The 15,479-nt window shown below is 42.5% G+C and overlaps 1 protein-coding gene across 7 annotated transcripts in view; it reads left to right on the top strand.

Annotated features, from left to right (window-relative positions):
* Positions 1–15,479, top strand: part of CADM1 (cell adhesion molecule 1) — a 535,014-nt gene that overhangs the window by 446,363 nt on the left and 73,172 nt on the right. For 5 of the 7 annotated variants that reach the window (XM_089670164.1, XM_089670158.1, XM_089670162.1 and 2 more), the window contains one exon: positions 9,429–9,461. The exons of the other annotated variants lie outside the window; for them this stretch is intronic. In XM_089670164.1, coding sequence (XP_089526290.1) covers positions 9,429–9,461 — 33 coding nt within the window. The remainder of the gene's footprint in view (positions 1–9,428; positions 9,462–15,479) is intronic. 7 annotated transcript variants of the gene reach the window in all.

A 15,479-nucleotide genomic window follows, 5' to 3' on the forward strand; every position in this document is an offset into this window, starting at 1 on the left:
AAAACCCTACACTTCAGTGGTCTAAAAGGGAGATTCCACCTTCACACTCCCTAAGGAGGTTCTTAGCACCTAATCTGGAAAACCTAGTTTTAACTTCATAGATTTAAAGCTATAATAAATGTAAGGGGCATACTAATTCCATTTAATAAGTCTTCTGTTTTGTTTGTGAATGAATATGCCATGGCAGTTTTATTTGTCATTTGTTCAAGTACATTATATCATCTTTATCTGTAGGCACTGTTTAAATGAAGATGGAATGGGGGGAGATTTTCTAAAAATGGAGCACTCAGAATCTGGTGCAGCTGTGCATGGTAGCCAATCAGCTTCTAACTTCAGCTTGTTCAATTAAGCATTGGCAATAAAACCTGGAAGCTAATTGGTTCTATGCAGAGCTGCATCAGATTTTGCAAGCTCCGGCTTTAGTAAATCTCCACCACTGTTTCCTGTTTAAATATGTTGAAAACGTAAACTATATTGGAAGAGTCAGCTATTTCTGTGGGTATACTTACTTTTTCACATGACTGTATACTTAATATAGCACCAGAAATAAGAGCACAAACAATGGCAATAGAAGATGGTATTTACGCATTACTCAGCTTATGCATTATTTGCACACAGCTCCTTGGCTTGTAAAAAAAAACCCTACATTTTGCTGCAATCCTTGTTTGGGTAAATTAGTTTCAATCGTTATTGTATAATTTTTTTTTTTTAAATTTAAATCTGTTAGTGGATTTTTCCATCTACCAAACATACAGTGGATATAGAAAAGAATCACCCCCCTTTTTAAAATGATCAAATTTTGCTGTTTTGCATCCTGAAATGAAGACAGACACAGTTTATGTTTTACCCAGCTGTATTTACCCATTGTAACTTATAACATCCAAGTGAAAGATACAACACCAACATGTCAGAAAAAAATATTCAAAAAACAGAATCATCGAGTTTGAAAAAGGATCACCCCTCCTAAAAATGACTCAATTGGGTGCAGCTAATAACCACCTCAATGGCTCAGAAAGTCATTTGACTTTCAACTGTGATCAGCTGTGGTCATTTTGTCATTTTTTGTGGTCAGACTGAAAAGAGCTTTCCTGAAGCATTTCAGTCCCTGGTAGTGCAACTAAAGCAAACAATCAACCATAGGTGGCAAGCAGGGCCAATGCTAGACTATTTTGGTAAAGATACCATCATTCCTTGTGTATAAGGTGAGGAGGACTGTGCAGAGAAATAAAGAATTCATACAAGAGGTTCATAGGCCACACAGAGAGAGTGCCGGCCTGTGCTTTGCCCAGGGACTCCTACGTGACAGTGTGCCCTAGGCAGCTGCCTAGTTTGCCTAGTGGAAGAACCGGCCCTGGTGGCAAGGCATTCTCAAAAGACCTTTGGGATAAAGTTGTGGACAGGCACAAGTCAGGAGATGGATGCCTAGAAGCACAGTGAAGTCTATTATTAAGAAGTGGAAGGTATTTGGTACGACACAGACCCTTCCTGAATCAGGACGTCGCTCCAAACTGCATGAAAGAGCCAGGAGGAAACTAGTCAGAGAGGCAACCAAAAGGCCTACAGCAACTCAGAAGCAGTTGCAGGAATATATGACAGAGTGGTCATTCTGTGGATGTGACAACAATATCACAAATTCTCCACAAATGCTGCTTGTATGGGAAGGTTGCAAGAAAAAAGACACTCCTCAAGAAGGGCAACATGCAGTCACAACTGAGCTTTGCCAAAATGCACCTTGAAGATTCTGAGGCCACATGGAAAAAGGTGTTCTGGTCAGATGAGGATTAAATGTATTTATCTGGCCTCAACACTAAACGATATGTCTGGCGGAAATCCAATACAGCTCACTATCCAAATAACACCATTCCTACAGTACAGCATGGAGGTAGTAATATCCTGTTATTATTATTATTATACAGTGTTTATATAGCGCCAAAAAGTTTGCTCAGCGATGTACAATACAGGTAAAACTCGAAAAATTAGAATATCGTGCAAAAGTTCATTTATTTCAGTAATGCAGCTTAAAAGGTGAAACTATTATATGAGATAGACTCATTACATGCAAAGCAAGATAGTTCAAGCTGTGATTTGTCATAATTGTTATGATTATGGCTTACAGCTCATGAAAACCCCAAATCCACAACCTCAGAAAATCAGAATATTACATGCAATCAATAAAACAAGGATTGTACATAGAACAATATCGGACCTCTGAAAAGTATAAGCATGCATATGTACTCAGTACTTGGTTTGGGCCCCTTTTGCAGCAATGACTGCCTCAATGCGGCGTGGCATGGAAACTATCAGCCTGTGGCACTGCTGAGGTGTTATGGAAGACCAGGATGCTTCAATAGCGGCCTTCAGCTCTTCTGCATTGTTCGGTCTCATGTCTCTCATCTTTCTCTTGGCAATGCCCCATAGATTGTCTATGGGGTTCAGGTCAGGCAAGTTTGCTGGCCAATCAAGCACAGTAATCCCACGGTCATTGAACCAGGTTTTGGTGCTTTTGGCAGTGTGGGCCGGTGCCAAGTCTTGCAGGAAAATGAAGTCAGCATCCCCATAAAGCTTGTCTGTGGAAGGAAGCATGAAGTGCCCCAAAATCTCCTGGTAGACGGTTGCGTGGACCCTGGACTTAATGAAGCACAGTGGACCAACACCAGCAGATGACATGGCTCCCCAAATCAACACAGACTTTGGAAACTTCACACTGGACTTCAAGCATCTTGCAGTGTGTGCCTGTCCATTCTTCCTCCATATTTTGGGTCCTTGGTTTCCAAATGAGATGCAAAAATTGCCCTCATCAGAAAGAGGACTTTGGACCACTGAGCAACAGGCCAGGTCTGTTTTTCTTTAGCCCAGGTAAGACGCTTCTGATGTTTGTTGTTCATGAGCGGCTTGACAAGAGGAATACGACATTTGAAGCCCATGTCCAGGATCCGTCTGTGTGTGGTGGCTCTTGATGTGAAAGTCCCCAACACTTTTGAATGGTCTTTTCCTGACAATCCTCTCCAGGCTGCGGTCATCCCTGCTGCTTGTGCACTTTTTTCTTCCACACAACTTTCTATTAATGTGCTTTGATACAGCACATTGGGAACATCCAACTTCTTCTGCAATTACCTTTTGAGGCTTTCCCTCCTTATGGAGGGTGTCAATGATGGTTTTCTGCACAACTGTCAGGTCAGCAGTCTTTCCCATGATTGTAATGTGATTAGAGTGGGACACTTTGAGCCTAGAATATTGCACCTTTTCACAATATTCTAATTTTCTGAGATTGTGGATTTGGGGTTTTCATGAACTGTAAGCCATAATCATCACAATTATGACAAATCACGGCTTGAACTATCTTGCTTTGCATGTAATGAGTCTATCTCATATAATAGTTTCACCTTTTAAGTTGCATTACTGAAATAAATTAACTTTTGCACGATATTCTAAGTTTTCGAGTTTCACCTGTATAGTGGGAGACAGTACATGAGACAATACAGTAACAAAACAATATACGAGAGGTTCGAGGGCCCTGCTCTTTCGAGCTTACAATCTAGGAGATGGGGGTGTTTTTGCAGCAGGGACTGGAGCACTTGTCAGGATAGAAAAAAAATGGATGGGGCAAATTACTGTTAAATTCTTGAGGAAAATCTGCTGTCCTCTGCAGAAAGTTGTCAATGGGAAGAAGGTTTACCTTCCCACATGACAATGACCCAAAGTACACTTCAAAAATGCCCACGCAGTGGATGAAGGAGAAAAAGGTAAATGTCCTTCCATGGCCTAGTCTGACTTAAACCCCATTGAAAATCTGTGGAATGACATGAAGACTATAGTCCACAAATGGTCACCATCAAATTTAACTGTACTTTCCCGCTCCCTCAACCTCCTAGCGATCACAGAAACCTGGATCCAGCCCACTGACTCTACCTCCCCTGCTGCACTGTCCTACGGAGGTCTCACCTGGACCACTCACCCAGGCCTAACGGTCGTAAAGGTGGTGGGGTTGGTCTGCTCCTGTCACCGCAGAGCACCTTCCGAGTCCTCCCAAACCCCCCCCTCCCTATCCTTCTCCTCCTTGGAGGCCCACTGCGTCCGACTATTCTCCCCAACCCCCCTGAAGATTGCTGTGATATACTGGCCTCCTGGATCCATACCCCGCTTCCTGGATGACCTTTCCTCCTGGCCACCCTTCTTCCTCTCCTCTGAGCTACCCACCATTATCCTTGGGGATTTCAACATCCCTGTCAACCTCGACAACCCGGACACATCCCATCTCCTCCACTTAACCGTCTCCTTTGCACTTGAACAGTGCATACAATCCACCACCCACTCCCAACGGTAATATTCTTGATCTTGTCTTCTCCAACCGCTGCGCTCCCCACAACCTCACTAACACCCCCTTTCCTCTCTCTGACCACAACCTGATTACCTTCCCTATCTCCTCGTCCTCCAACGCCTACCCCTCCAAATGTCACACTACTACCAGCCGTAACCTCCGCAACCTTAACCCTGCCCCCCTCCACTCTGCAGCTGATCAACTCCATGACAGCATCCTCCCCCTGTCCTGCCCCGACTTGGCTATAACTGACTACAACAACGCGCTGTCAACGGCCCTTGACTCACTAGCGCCTTTAACCACACGCAACATGAGACCCCGACTGCTCCAGCCCTGGCAGACTGATCACACCAAAACCCTCAAACAACACAGTCGTGCCCTGGAGCGACTATGGCGCAAAACCAAATCCCAACAAGCCTTCACCCGCTACAAATCTGCCTTCCACACCTACACCTCCTCCCTCCACGCAGCCAAACAAGCCTACTTCCTGACCCTCATCAAGACCCTCTCCTCCAATCCTCACCGACTCTTCTCCACCTTCAACTCTCTACTCTCTCCACCCCCACCTTCACCCAGCACCTCACTCACCGCCCTTGAGATTGCTTCACTTCAAAATCACTTCAATCACTTCAAAAACAAGATTGACACAATTCGCAAGGACATTTCCGCAACTCACACGCCCTCTTGACCCGTCCCCACTCACACAGCTACCCCCTCATCCCCCCTCCCCCTCCACATAACCTGCAGGGACTTTGTCGCTGCTCAAACACCCTCCAACCCCGTTCCCCCTCACTCAGCTACCCCCTCATCACCCCTCTCCCACAGCCCCACCACTGCTCTGACCTCCACTTCCACCCCATCCTACATTCCTCATACTGAAGCTCCCCCAACACTCCGCTCCTTTGACCTTACTACCATCGAGGAAGTCTCCAAGATCCTCTCTGATGCCCGCCTCACCACCTGCCCCCTCGACCCTATCCCCTCACAACTCCTATGAGCTCCCTCCCCCTCCATCCTACGCTCCCTCACCCACATCTTAAATCTCTCCTCAGGCACTTCCCCTCCCCTCTGAAACATGCACACATCACCCCCATACTTAAAAAGCCCTCCCTGGACCCCAATGACCCGAACAACCTCAGACCCATCTCCCTGCTCCCATTTAAATCTAAACTCCTCGAGCGCCTCGTCTACACCCACCTATGCTCTCACCTCAACGACAACCACCTCCTCGATCCCCTACAGTCTGGCTTCCGACCCCTACACTCCATCGAAACCGCCTTACTCAAACTCTCCAATGACCTTCTAACCGCCAAAGCTAATGGCCACTATTCAGTGTTCCTACTCCTTAACCTCTCTGCGGCCTTCGACACAGTCAACCACCCCCTCCTCCTCAAAAAACTACACTCCCTCGGCCTCAGAGATTCTGCTCTCCTGGCTCTCATCCTACCTGTCACAACGCTCCTTCAGCGTTACCTATAATGCTACCACCTCCCCCTCACTCCCCCTCTCTGTTGGGGTCCCTCAAGGCTCTGTCCTTGGGCCCCTTCTCTTCTCCATCTACACCTCCTCCCTTGGCCAACTCATACACTCTAACGGCTTCAACTACCACCTCTATGCCGACGACACACAAATCTATCTCTCAACTCCCCACCTCACCCCCTCAGTCTCTGCCCGAATCACACACCTACTGAGCGACATATCAGACTGGATGTCGCTCCACTTCCTTAAACTGAACCTCTCCAAAACCGAGTTTCTTGTCTTCCCCCCAGCCCAGACACCAACCCCCATTGACTTCTCCATCACATCCAACAACGCCACCATCAAACCCGCCCTGCAGGCCAGAGTACTTGGTGTCATTCTGGACTCCAACCTATCCTTCCAGCCCCAAGTCCAATCTTTAACAAACTCGTGCAGACTCCACCTCCGCAACATCGCCAAAATCCGCACGTTCCTAACCCCAGAAACCACTAAACGGCTCATCCACTCCCTCATCATATCACGACTCGACTACTGCAACTCCCTCCTCACTGGCCTGCCTCGCCGTTGGCTATCCCCGCTTCAGTCGATCCTGAATACGGCTGCCAGACTCATTCACCTTTCCAACCGCTCCGTTTCCGACACCCCCCTCTGCCAATCCCTCCACTGGCTTCCGATTGCGCAACGGATCAAATTCAAAATCCTAACACTGACGTACAAAGCTGTCCACCATACTGCCCCGAACTACATCACTGACCTAATATCCAAGTACCGCCCAGCACGCACACTCCGCTCCTCACAAGACCTCCTTCTCTCTAGTTCCCTGGTCTCCTCCTCCCATGCCCGCCTCCAGGACTTCTCCAGGGTGTCACCCATCCTCTGGAACTCCCTGCCCCAACCCATCAGATTATCACCTACTCTCCTCTCCTTTAGGCACACCCTGAAAACCCATCTCTTCAGGGAAGCCTACCCCACCCCCTGCTAACTTGCCGACCTCCTCCACTCTTCCTACCACTCCATCCCCCACAGCTATCTCCTCCTGTACCACTATCCCGTCCCTTCTAGATTGTAAGCTCGAAAGAGCAGGGCCCTCGATCCCCTCATGTTTTGCATTGTATTGGTATTGTTCTGTCACATGTTCTGTCCCCCTTTGTAATGTACAGCGCTAAGCGAACTATTGGCGCTTTTATAAATACTGTATAATAATAATAATAATACTTGAGCAGTTCAACAAAGAGCAGTGGGCAAATATTGCAAAGTTAGTAGAGACATCTCGCTAGACTAAAGGCTGGAATTAAAGCAAAAGGTGGTTCAACAAAATAACAACACAAGGGGATGATTCTTTTTCCAACTCAGTGACTCCGTTTTTGATTTAGTTTTTTTTCCTGACATGTTGGTGTTATCTCTTTTACTTGAATGCTATAGGTTTCACTAAGTAAATACAGCTGGATAAAACAAACACTGTTTCTGTCTTCATTTCAGGCTACAAAGCAAGAAATTGTGATTATTTTAAAGGGGAATGATTATTTTCTATACCCACTGTATACATACTGAGTGAAATGCAATAGATCTCCTTACAACCATGTTGTAATTTGAATAACAAATATCCAAAACAGTGATATACATGTATCTGAATATCAAGGGATAGGGAGTTTATTACTGCTGGTCGCTGTAAAAACCAATAATTTAATATGGGCATGTTTATTTAATGAAAGGGAGTTCTGTATGTGACCAGCTATTTGGAGTTTGTGCTCTTGAAGACTAAATTGTAGTGTCTGTGTCCTTCTGACCCTGAAAATAAGCAAGAAGACCTAAGCATGTGCTCATGATAAATACTGCCACGTAGAAATGGATTTTCAGTTATAAAATTCATATATTGTTGGTTTCTTTTTATGTGGACTTACACTGCACAATGTTTTTCACTCAATTTACTCATCGCTTCAAATATAGGCAAAGGGGAAGCAATATTAAGCGATACCTTTATTGGTTAAGTAGGTAAAACTGCAAGTTTGGGGAAGGCTCAAGCCTGTTCTTTAAAAGTGGTGAAAAAGAAGACCTGAGCTGTGTCAGACACTTTTTGTCTGCTGAGTAAAAATTTAAATGTTGCTTTATTTTCCTGCTTCTTCCAATGAATAACAGAGTATAGCACACTGCTTTCTTGGCAACCAGTGTGATAGCATTCTGTAAACCTCTGTAGATGAGCTTCTGAACATCTTCCACTGTTTGCCAATTATGGCTTCCAGTAGAGGCAGCCATATTGCAGTAGTAAAGTATATCTGAAGCCAAAACCTTTTTGGGCGTAGTGTAGGGAATGATTGAATCACATTGGGGAGATTTGCCTTTACTTTCTACCTTGTAAATCCAACAGGAAGCAAGAGAAAGTCTGTCCAAAGTGAGGGGAAATCCTCTCTTAGACAGTTGACACTACAACAGGTTTCCCCATTGGAAGATTTACCCTTTATTCATGTTCAAATGACCACTCAGAATGTGAAGATTTTCAGTTCAGAGGACAATGAGTTACTAGCACAGAGAGAGAGGATAAATCTCCCCAGCAGAGATATGGACTACAGAAAACAAGGTTTTTAACCCCGTAAAAAAGGTTTGGCCTTTAGTTACACTTTAAAGGGATTTTCAGTTCATCTGTAAATTTCTGCTTAGAATTGCATGTAGAAGCACAGAGGTATCCTTGTTCTCCAAGCTCCTCTTGGGATTTTACTGGGGCATTCAGGTAAAGTGCCTCTCATAACCATTATATATTATACCTGCCACAGTATCCAATTTTTGTGGCAAACATTAGAGAAGTATCTCTGATGACTTCTCAAAATGCGAGCTTATTCGCTGTCATACTTTAGTAGACCTTATTACTAGTCCCTGACCTGGAGCAAGTATACAACTCAGAAGTTCTGTTACCAGTAACTGCATTCTTGTTCCAAGTAAGTGAAGCCATTACATTCACATGATAGCCAGGTAACTAGCATTTATCTGTGACAACCCATATATGTCTTTATTGGCAGTGTTCCAAACTGAGGAGCTGCAGGAGAAGAGGAACCTCTGTCATCACATAAATGGACCCCAAGCAGAAAGTCAATTGACACTTAAACTGGGAATTTTCAGTTCAATATTTATGTAAAGTTTGCAATATCACTACTACTCAATAGGCAATACTCTAATGAATATTGTTTGTAACTAACAAAATGACTGCCTCCACTCTATTTAGATAACTTACACTTTAAAAACCTAAATTGCATGTTACATTATTTTATCTCTGCTATTATGAAGTCCCATTTATACCCAGTGAAACCCTTTAAGAAATGATGTATGGCCGTTCTTGCCTTAGAGAGAGGTTCACCTGTTCTATGTTCCAAAACCCCCTATATTTATATCTTTAAGCCCACACTGCTTATAGTTCCTTTGGTCCTAGAAGGTTGTGTCCCTTTCAGGACTGGAGGTAAGTGTGAGCTGCTTTTTGGTGTATGACTGTCACGTTCTCCCTTGTCTTATTGATTTGATTTAATGCTGTGTGAGATTCATTATTGCTTGTGTATTATCTGTTCCCTTTATTTTATCCCATTTTCCCTTTTTTTTGCATGCTGATCCTTCCGTTTCTTCCCTCTCCTCCTCTTCCTGTGTGTAGACGCAAGTGCAACGACAGAGCCTGCAGTTCACGGTTGGTATCAGCTTTCTGTTATCTATTTCAGAATACCAACAAGCCTGGCCTGTAGTGTTAAGGGATGCCATGTGGACACACCAAGTGGGGTGGTTGGGGATTAGAAAGAACATCTCATTAGAGAAATCAAGTTTATTAAGCTTTAATCCAAATTATGTCCTAAAACCCTACATGTTAAAAGGTTCAGTCACTGCTTATTAGCCCAATCAGATCCCTTCACAGTCAGCCTTGGCTTGTTGTTCTCTTTTGTGTGTTTTGGTCATATTCTGGTCCTTTCCTTAGATCTTAGCATGAAATGCATGGTTGATCTAACAGTGAATTCAACTTGTGGCATCTGAAATGGGTGAGGCCAGAAAATGTGTTATAAAGGGGTGTTTCCAGAACACTCTACAGCATTTTTCTAGCTGAAGATTTTCAGCAAAAGTGGATTCATAGATATTTTTCCTTTTCTTTGTGTCAGAGAAGGCTGTATTTAATTGCATAAGTCAGTCGCACTGTTGTTTCTTTTGTATTTTTGTTTTTTGTTTAATTTGTATATCACCATCACTATATGCAAGAGAATTGCACAAACATTACAACCTAGGTGGGAAAAGCTAGATGGCAGTGATTTTGTCTGGTTGTGTTTAGCACTTTCTCCACCAAAATTTGAATGAGTGGACATCGCCTGGTTATATCACCTTGGAATCTATTTTTTTGAGAATCCTTACAGACGATATGGAGAACCCAGCAGGGCAAGCATGATGTCATGGTTTGGTATAAAGCTGATAGTAACCATAATGATCAGTGTGAGAATTGATGGGTGATTCATCTTTATGGAGTCCACCCAAAACTAGCATAGCTCATGGATCCTGAGCAGGACAACCTTCCTGCTAGATTTGCATTGGACTGACCTTTTGAAGCATATTTAAACCTGAAGCCAATTTTCTTTGTATGGCATCAAGCTTCGGTGTTTAAAATTTTTGTAAGCAATTCAGTGTTTGTGGATCTGTTTCAAAGTTTCTTATCTTTAGATCCTGCCAGTAACAGCACATCTTGTAGGTAGACAACACTAGGCTGCTAGTAACAGCATCAATTTGCGATATGAACACTTGAATTTGGTTGTTGGGCCATTTATCTGGTCTGTGCATACTTTTTGCAGACCTCATAGCTCAATCTAACTGCAGGAGCTTGCACAGCAGACTAACACCACCGATCATACTGAGCCAGCGGTTTAGTGCTTTCAGCCTGAAACCAGAAATGCTGATACTGACATGATGCGATTCATGATGGAAATAGATTTAAGTTTTACACACACATTAAAGCGGGAATCTCCAAACTTTCGAAACAAAGAGCCATTTTACTGTCCTTTAGACTTGAGAGGGGCCAGGCTGTGGCCATTGAGAGTAGAAATTGTCTTGGCAACAGTAGGAGTAAACAGTGTATCTCTGGCATTAGGGGGAGGAAAAGTGCCCAATTGTCGGTATTAGTGGGAGGAATAGTTCTCCATCATTGGTGTCAATGGAAAGGATAGTGCCTTATCATTGATGTCGGTTGGAGGATTGGTGCCCCATCGTTGGTATCAATGTGAGAAATAGTGCCCTGTTGTTGTCAGTAACAGGAATTGTACCCCAATGTTGGTGTCAGTGGGAGGAAAATTGCCCTAAAGGCCGGATTAAAGCAGGCAAAGGGCCACATCTGACCCCCGAGCCACAGTTTGGAGATCACTGCTTTAAAGGATTACATTTTAAAGACTTTTTTAAAATGCTTCACTATATGGCCAAAACTCTGTGGACACCCCTCCAAATTATTGTGTTTTATGTGTTTCCAGTAGAGAGTACTGTTAATTCTAGAGTATTAAAGGATATGTTCACCTTTCATAACGTGTTAAATGGGTGGACCATATTATAAAAACACCGGCCCCCGATCCCCATCGATCCTCCACTTTGTCAGCTAGCAAGGGATCTTCTCCTCCCCACTAGCTGTCAACTTTTTAAAAAATCGTGGCCCTGTGGGATTCTGCCCATCTGGCCGCATCACTCCTCTGTGAATGAGAAACTTCAAGTCCTGACAGCCTTAGTGTCAGCTTGTAGTTCTGAATGAACTACCACAGTGCAGTGGAGTGCTGTGGTAGTGAATTGAATCTTCCTGTCAGTATATCTGCTTGCTTGTACATCCCATACAGGCAAGCAGATTTACTGACAGATCTGCAAGAAACCTACATGGCACCAGCGATCTACTTGATCACTGGTGCAATGCTTTACAGGTTCCTGCAGCAAAAAATAATAAATGCACATATTTTTTTTTTACCTGCAAAAAAATGTGCATTTATTATTTTTCCCAAAAGGTGAACTTATCCTTTAAATATTTCAGACATTTGTGCACTTCCAGTCTTTTGGTAACTGTGCACAAAAGTAGCTACCTAAAGACATAGTATGACAAGTTTGGCATGGGGTATCTCAAGTGACTTGCACTGAACCCTGACCCTTCTCAAATGTATACACAATCCCCCAGACATGCAAAAATGTGCTTGTTCCAAGGAGGGGGGCAACCATATTGATTTATCTGGTTTTTGAATAGAATATCCAATGAACTCACATAGGTGTGATAGTCAGAATCCCACGTACTGTTGGCCATAAACATGCAAAATAAGAAATTCCTTGTTGAATGAAATTCAGAGTAAATATATCCACTGCAGCATCTAGTCATTATCCAGGACAGGATCTTACTTGGTAACCAAACAGGTGCTAGAATGAGCAGTCCTAATCAAATCAAGCACACTGATGTTGCTGGGCTTTTTAGAAGCTGTAGTCACAGATGTAAATTTTTCCCTAGAGACACTTTCTCTATAAATGAAATTTTAGCATAATTATATACTCCAGTAAATAGAGGGTTGGGAGCCCTAATTAGGAATGTAACTTTAAATGTGACTGCAGTGGTAGTAAATAGAATATGCCCCTTTTGCCCCATATTCCCAGCTATTAATACTTTTAGCATGTGATAAAAGAACATTTAAACATTTTTGTTATGTATTTTTTTATGACTTAGAGGTTTCATTAAAATCTCCATCTTTTATTAACATTATGCACTACCTTTTGAGTGTAAATATTTGATTTCTTGATTTTCTTAGTCTTATGGACTGTAAAGAATGAAACAAAATAATGCTAAAGTATTTTCTGTGTTACCACAGAACCTGGATAAAACCTCTTTTTGCAGGAAAAAAAGGCTTACGGAATTGTTGTATTTTAAACGCAAACAATTTCAGTCTGAACTACTCCACTAAAAGCAGATTTTTTTTTTCTATTTTAGTTGATTATCACGCTTTCAGTGACTCTTGAAAATGACATGAATATGAACAAACTCTTAGACAACCTCCAGTGTAATCTGTAGCCTATTACTTTTCCTTCGTTCAGACTGCGGCATAACAGATTGTATTTTGATAAACATGTTGTCCCTGTTTTTGCTGCATATTTAGTTACGGTTATTCTGTGAATTATCCAACACATGATTATGTAGAATAAGAGCTATGTACCTTGTGATGTACTTCCAATGCTGGCCGTTCTTACCAATTCCACATTCACCTCCTGACTTCACACTAATTTGTGAGACCTGTTCATGAAAACCAGTAAAAGTGTTATGTATTGTAACCAGTTAAGCCGGCAATACATTGATAAGGTTTTTTTTTTGTTGAGTCTTAGTTTTTTTACATCGACTTCTTGAATTGCAATGGCCATGGATTGACACTTGGCTGGTCCCTGCGAAGCATACAAATGTTGATCCACCTATGGCCAGATTTACATTTGTTATTTTATTCCTTGAGAACTTTTTCTTTTCTTATTTTTTTTTACAAAAATAGACACCAAGTGATATCTTTAAATAGACGACCACTACTTGCATTTTAAGGCTGGATTTACATCATGCTTTAGTGTGCAGTAAAATACACACTTAAGTGTGCCTTGCAGTAATTTAAAGTGGAACTTCACCTAAAAAGGGAAGTTCCCCTTTTCCTTCTCCTCCCCTCCTCCTGTACTACTTTTGGATGTTTTTTTTTCTCCTGGGGCGGGTACCTATTTCTAACCTGATCACACTTCCACTCTGCTCACCAAGGCGAGTTGACATGTCATTTTTGTACAAATTACTGCAATTCCTCGGAATAGCACCTCATATCATTTAGCCAGTGCACAACAACACGTGCATTTTTAGCAGATCACAACACAATAGGACAACCATTATGGCATGGTGCCTCAGTGAAAAGGGTGCAGGTTTGTTTGAACTTGGATTGTGGTGCATTGCCAGCCCCTCAAAATGAAAGTAGAGAGAGTACAAAAGTTCAAAAGGATACATCCAAGAGTCAACGTGACTCCGTTGCTTATTCATTCAGAATAGTAAAGTGGAAAAGACATTTAAAGAGCTCAGTGGCTCTGGTTAGAGGCCTCACATGCAACACAACCAGGGCTACCCTCCAATGTATACCCAGAATAAAAGAGTCTAAAACTGCTTTAATAATTCACAAAACGGCCAATGCATTTTGCGAGCATAATACGCCCCTCACCCTTTATTAGGGCTCTGTAATGTTTGCAAGAGGTTAAATGGAGAAATCTTAAGCATACTGCTTGCGAAGAAAGCAGATGGGACAGAAATACGTCAGTACATCTGCAGAAAACCAAATGAGGTGCGTGTTTTCTAATTGGTAAAGCTGTTTTGGACTCCTTTCTGAATTTGGTTTGGCACTTGCTTTGGTTGGGGTGCCTTACCACAATGCATGTTAACACATGAAATATCACCGTGCAACAGACCTTTGGGAAGAGGCACGGAGTATACAGAAGTTTAAGGTGTTAAAGTGAACAACTATAGGGTGTAGGCGCAGCCAAAACTAGGAGGCATCCTCTATCAAACTGAGATACACCTTATACATTGGGATTGATTTACTAAAACTGCAAAATCTGGAGCAGCAATGCATGGTAGCCAGTCAGCTTTTAACTTCAGCTTGTTCTATTACGCTTTGATAATAAAATCTGGACACTGATTGGTTTCTATGCAGAGCTGCACCAGATTTTGTACAGTCCAGTTTTAGTAAATCAACCCTGTTGAGTATTGGAGTAATAAACCTTTGGAGTCTCTTCTGCTAATACTCCGTATTTGCTGTAATACACATAATAAAATGAGTATTAGAGTAATACACCCTTGGAGTCTCTTCTGCAAATATTCAGCATTTGATGAAAAGTGGCATTATGCTTTCAGCTCTTTTATAAAATGTTAAATTCCTTAGATCCATGTTGGGCTTCACCTGTGCAGTAGGACCGTTCTCTGTGGAATTCTTAGTAGTGTGTAGATTCTCCGGCAGCTCATCACCTTCATCTAATTAGAATGTCTGAGCTTTAGAGACACATTTCCCACGTATACATTGTGACATTCTGTCTGTATACATTAATTTCCAAATACAGTGCGTCTGCAGAGAAGTTTAATCAGGAGGAATTTATCAGCACTCCTCTTGTATAAATGATACACACACTGACAGTTTGTGTTACTCCTCCTCCCAAGCTGGAGAGGATTTATTGTTATTGCTTTGCCAGCTTTGGCTTTAATCAGAATTCTTCACATGCATGAGTCTGCAAATGCCTGACCTCTTTCACTCATGCTCTCCATTCCCCCCCTTGCATTGCTCAGCCAGTTTTCCCTTTCCTGTCCTCTTACAGTATATTTTTCTTGCATTAACACTTTCGTAGCCCCTGTCCCCTTTCATTTTCTCCTTTCTCTGTGTCTATTCTTTAATGTTTATGGCATGCTCTCTATGTCTATTCTTTTTTTTTTTTTTTCTGCAAATGTATTTTTTTTTCTTTCCAGCATCTCCATCAGACTTGTGTACTACAGCCCTGCTGATTGTGCCATTTGTACCATAAATGTTTTTCTTAAGGCACTCTTGCAAACAAATTTTAGTCATTCATGGATCATTGATCCAGACACTGAATTATTTATTTTTTTAAGGTGGTATATGCTCTTCCACTGCTCTAGATCCTATAGGCAGTGAACGCTGCCATCAGA

This window comes from Staurois parvus, unplaced genomic scaffold (genome assembly GCF_062004578.1).
Source record: "Staurois parvus isolate SC_StPar_1 unplaced genomic scaffold, SC_StPar_1.0 ptg000087l, whole genome shotgun sequence".
Lineage (NCBI taxonomy): Eukaryota > Metazoa > Chordata > Amphibia > Anura > Ranidae > Staurois > Staurois parvus.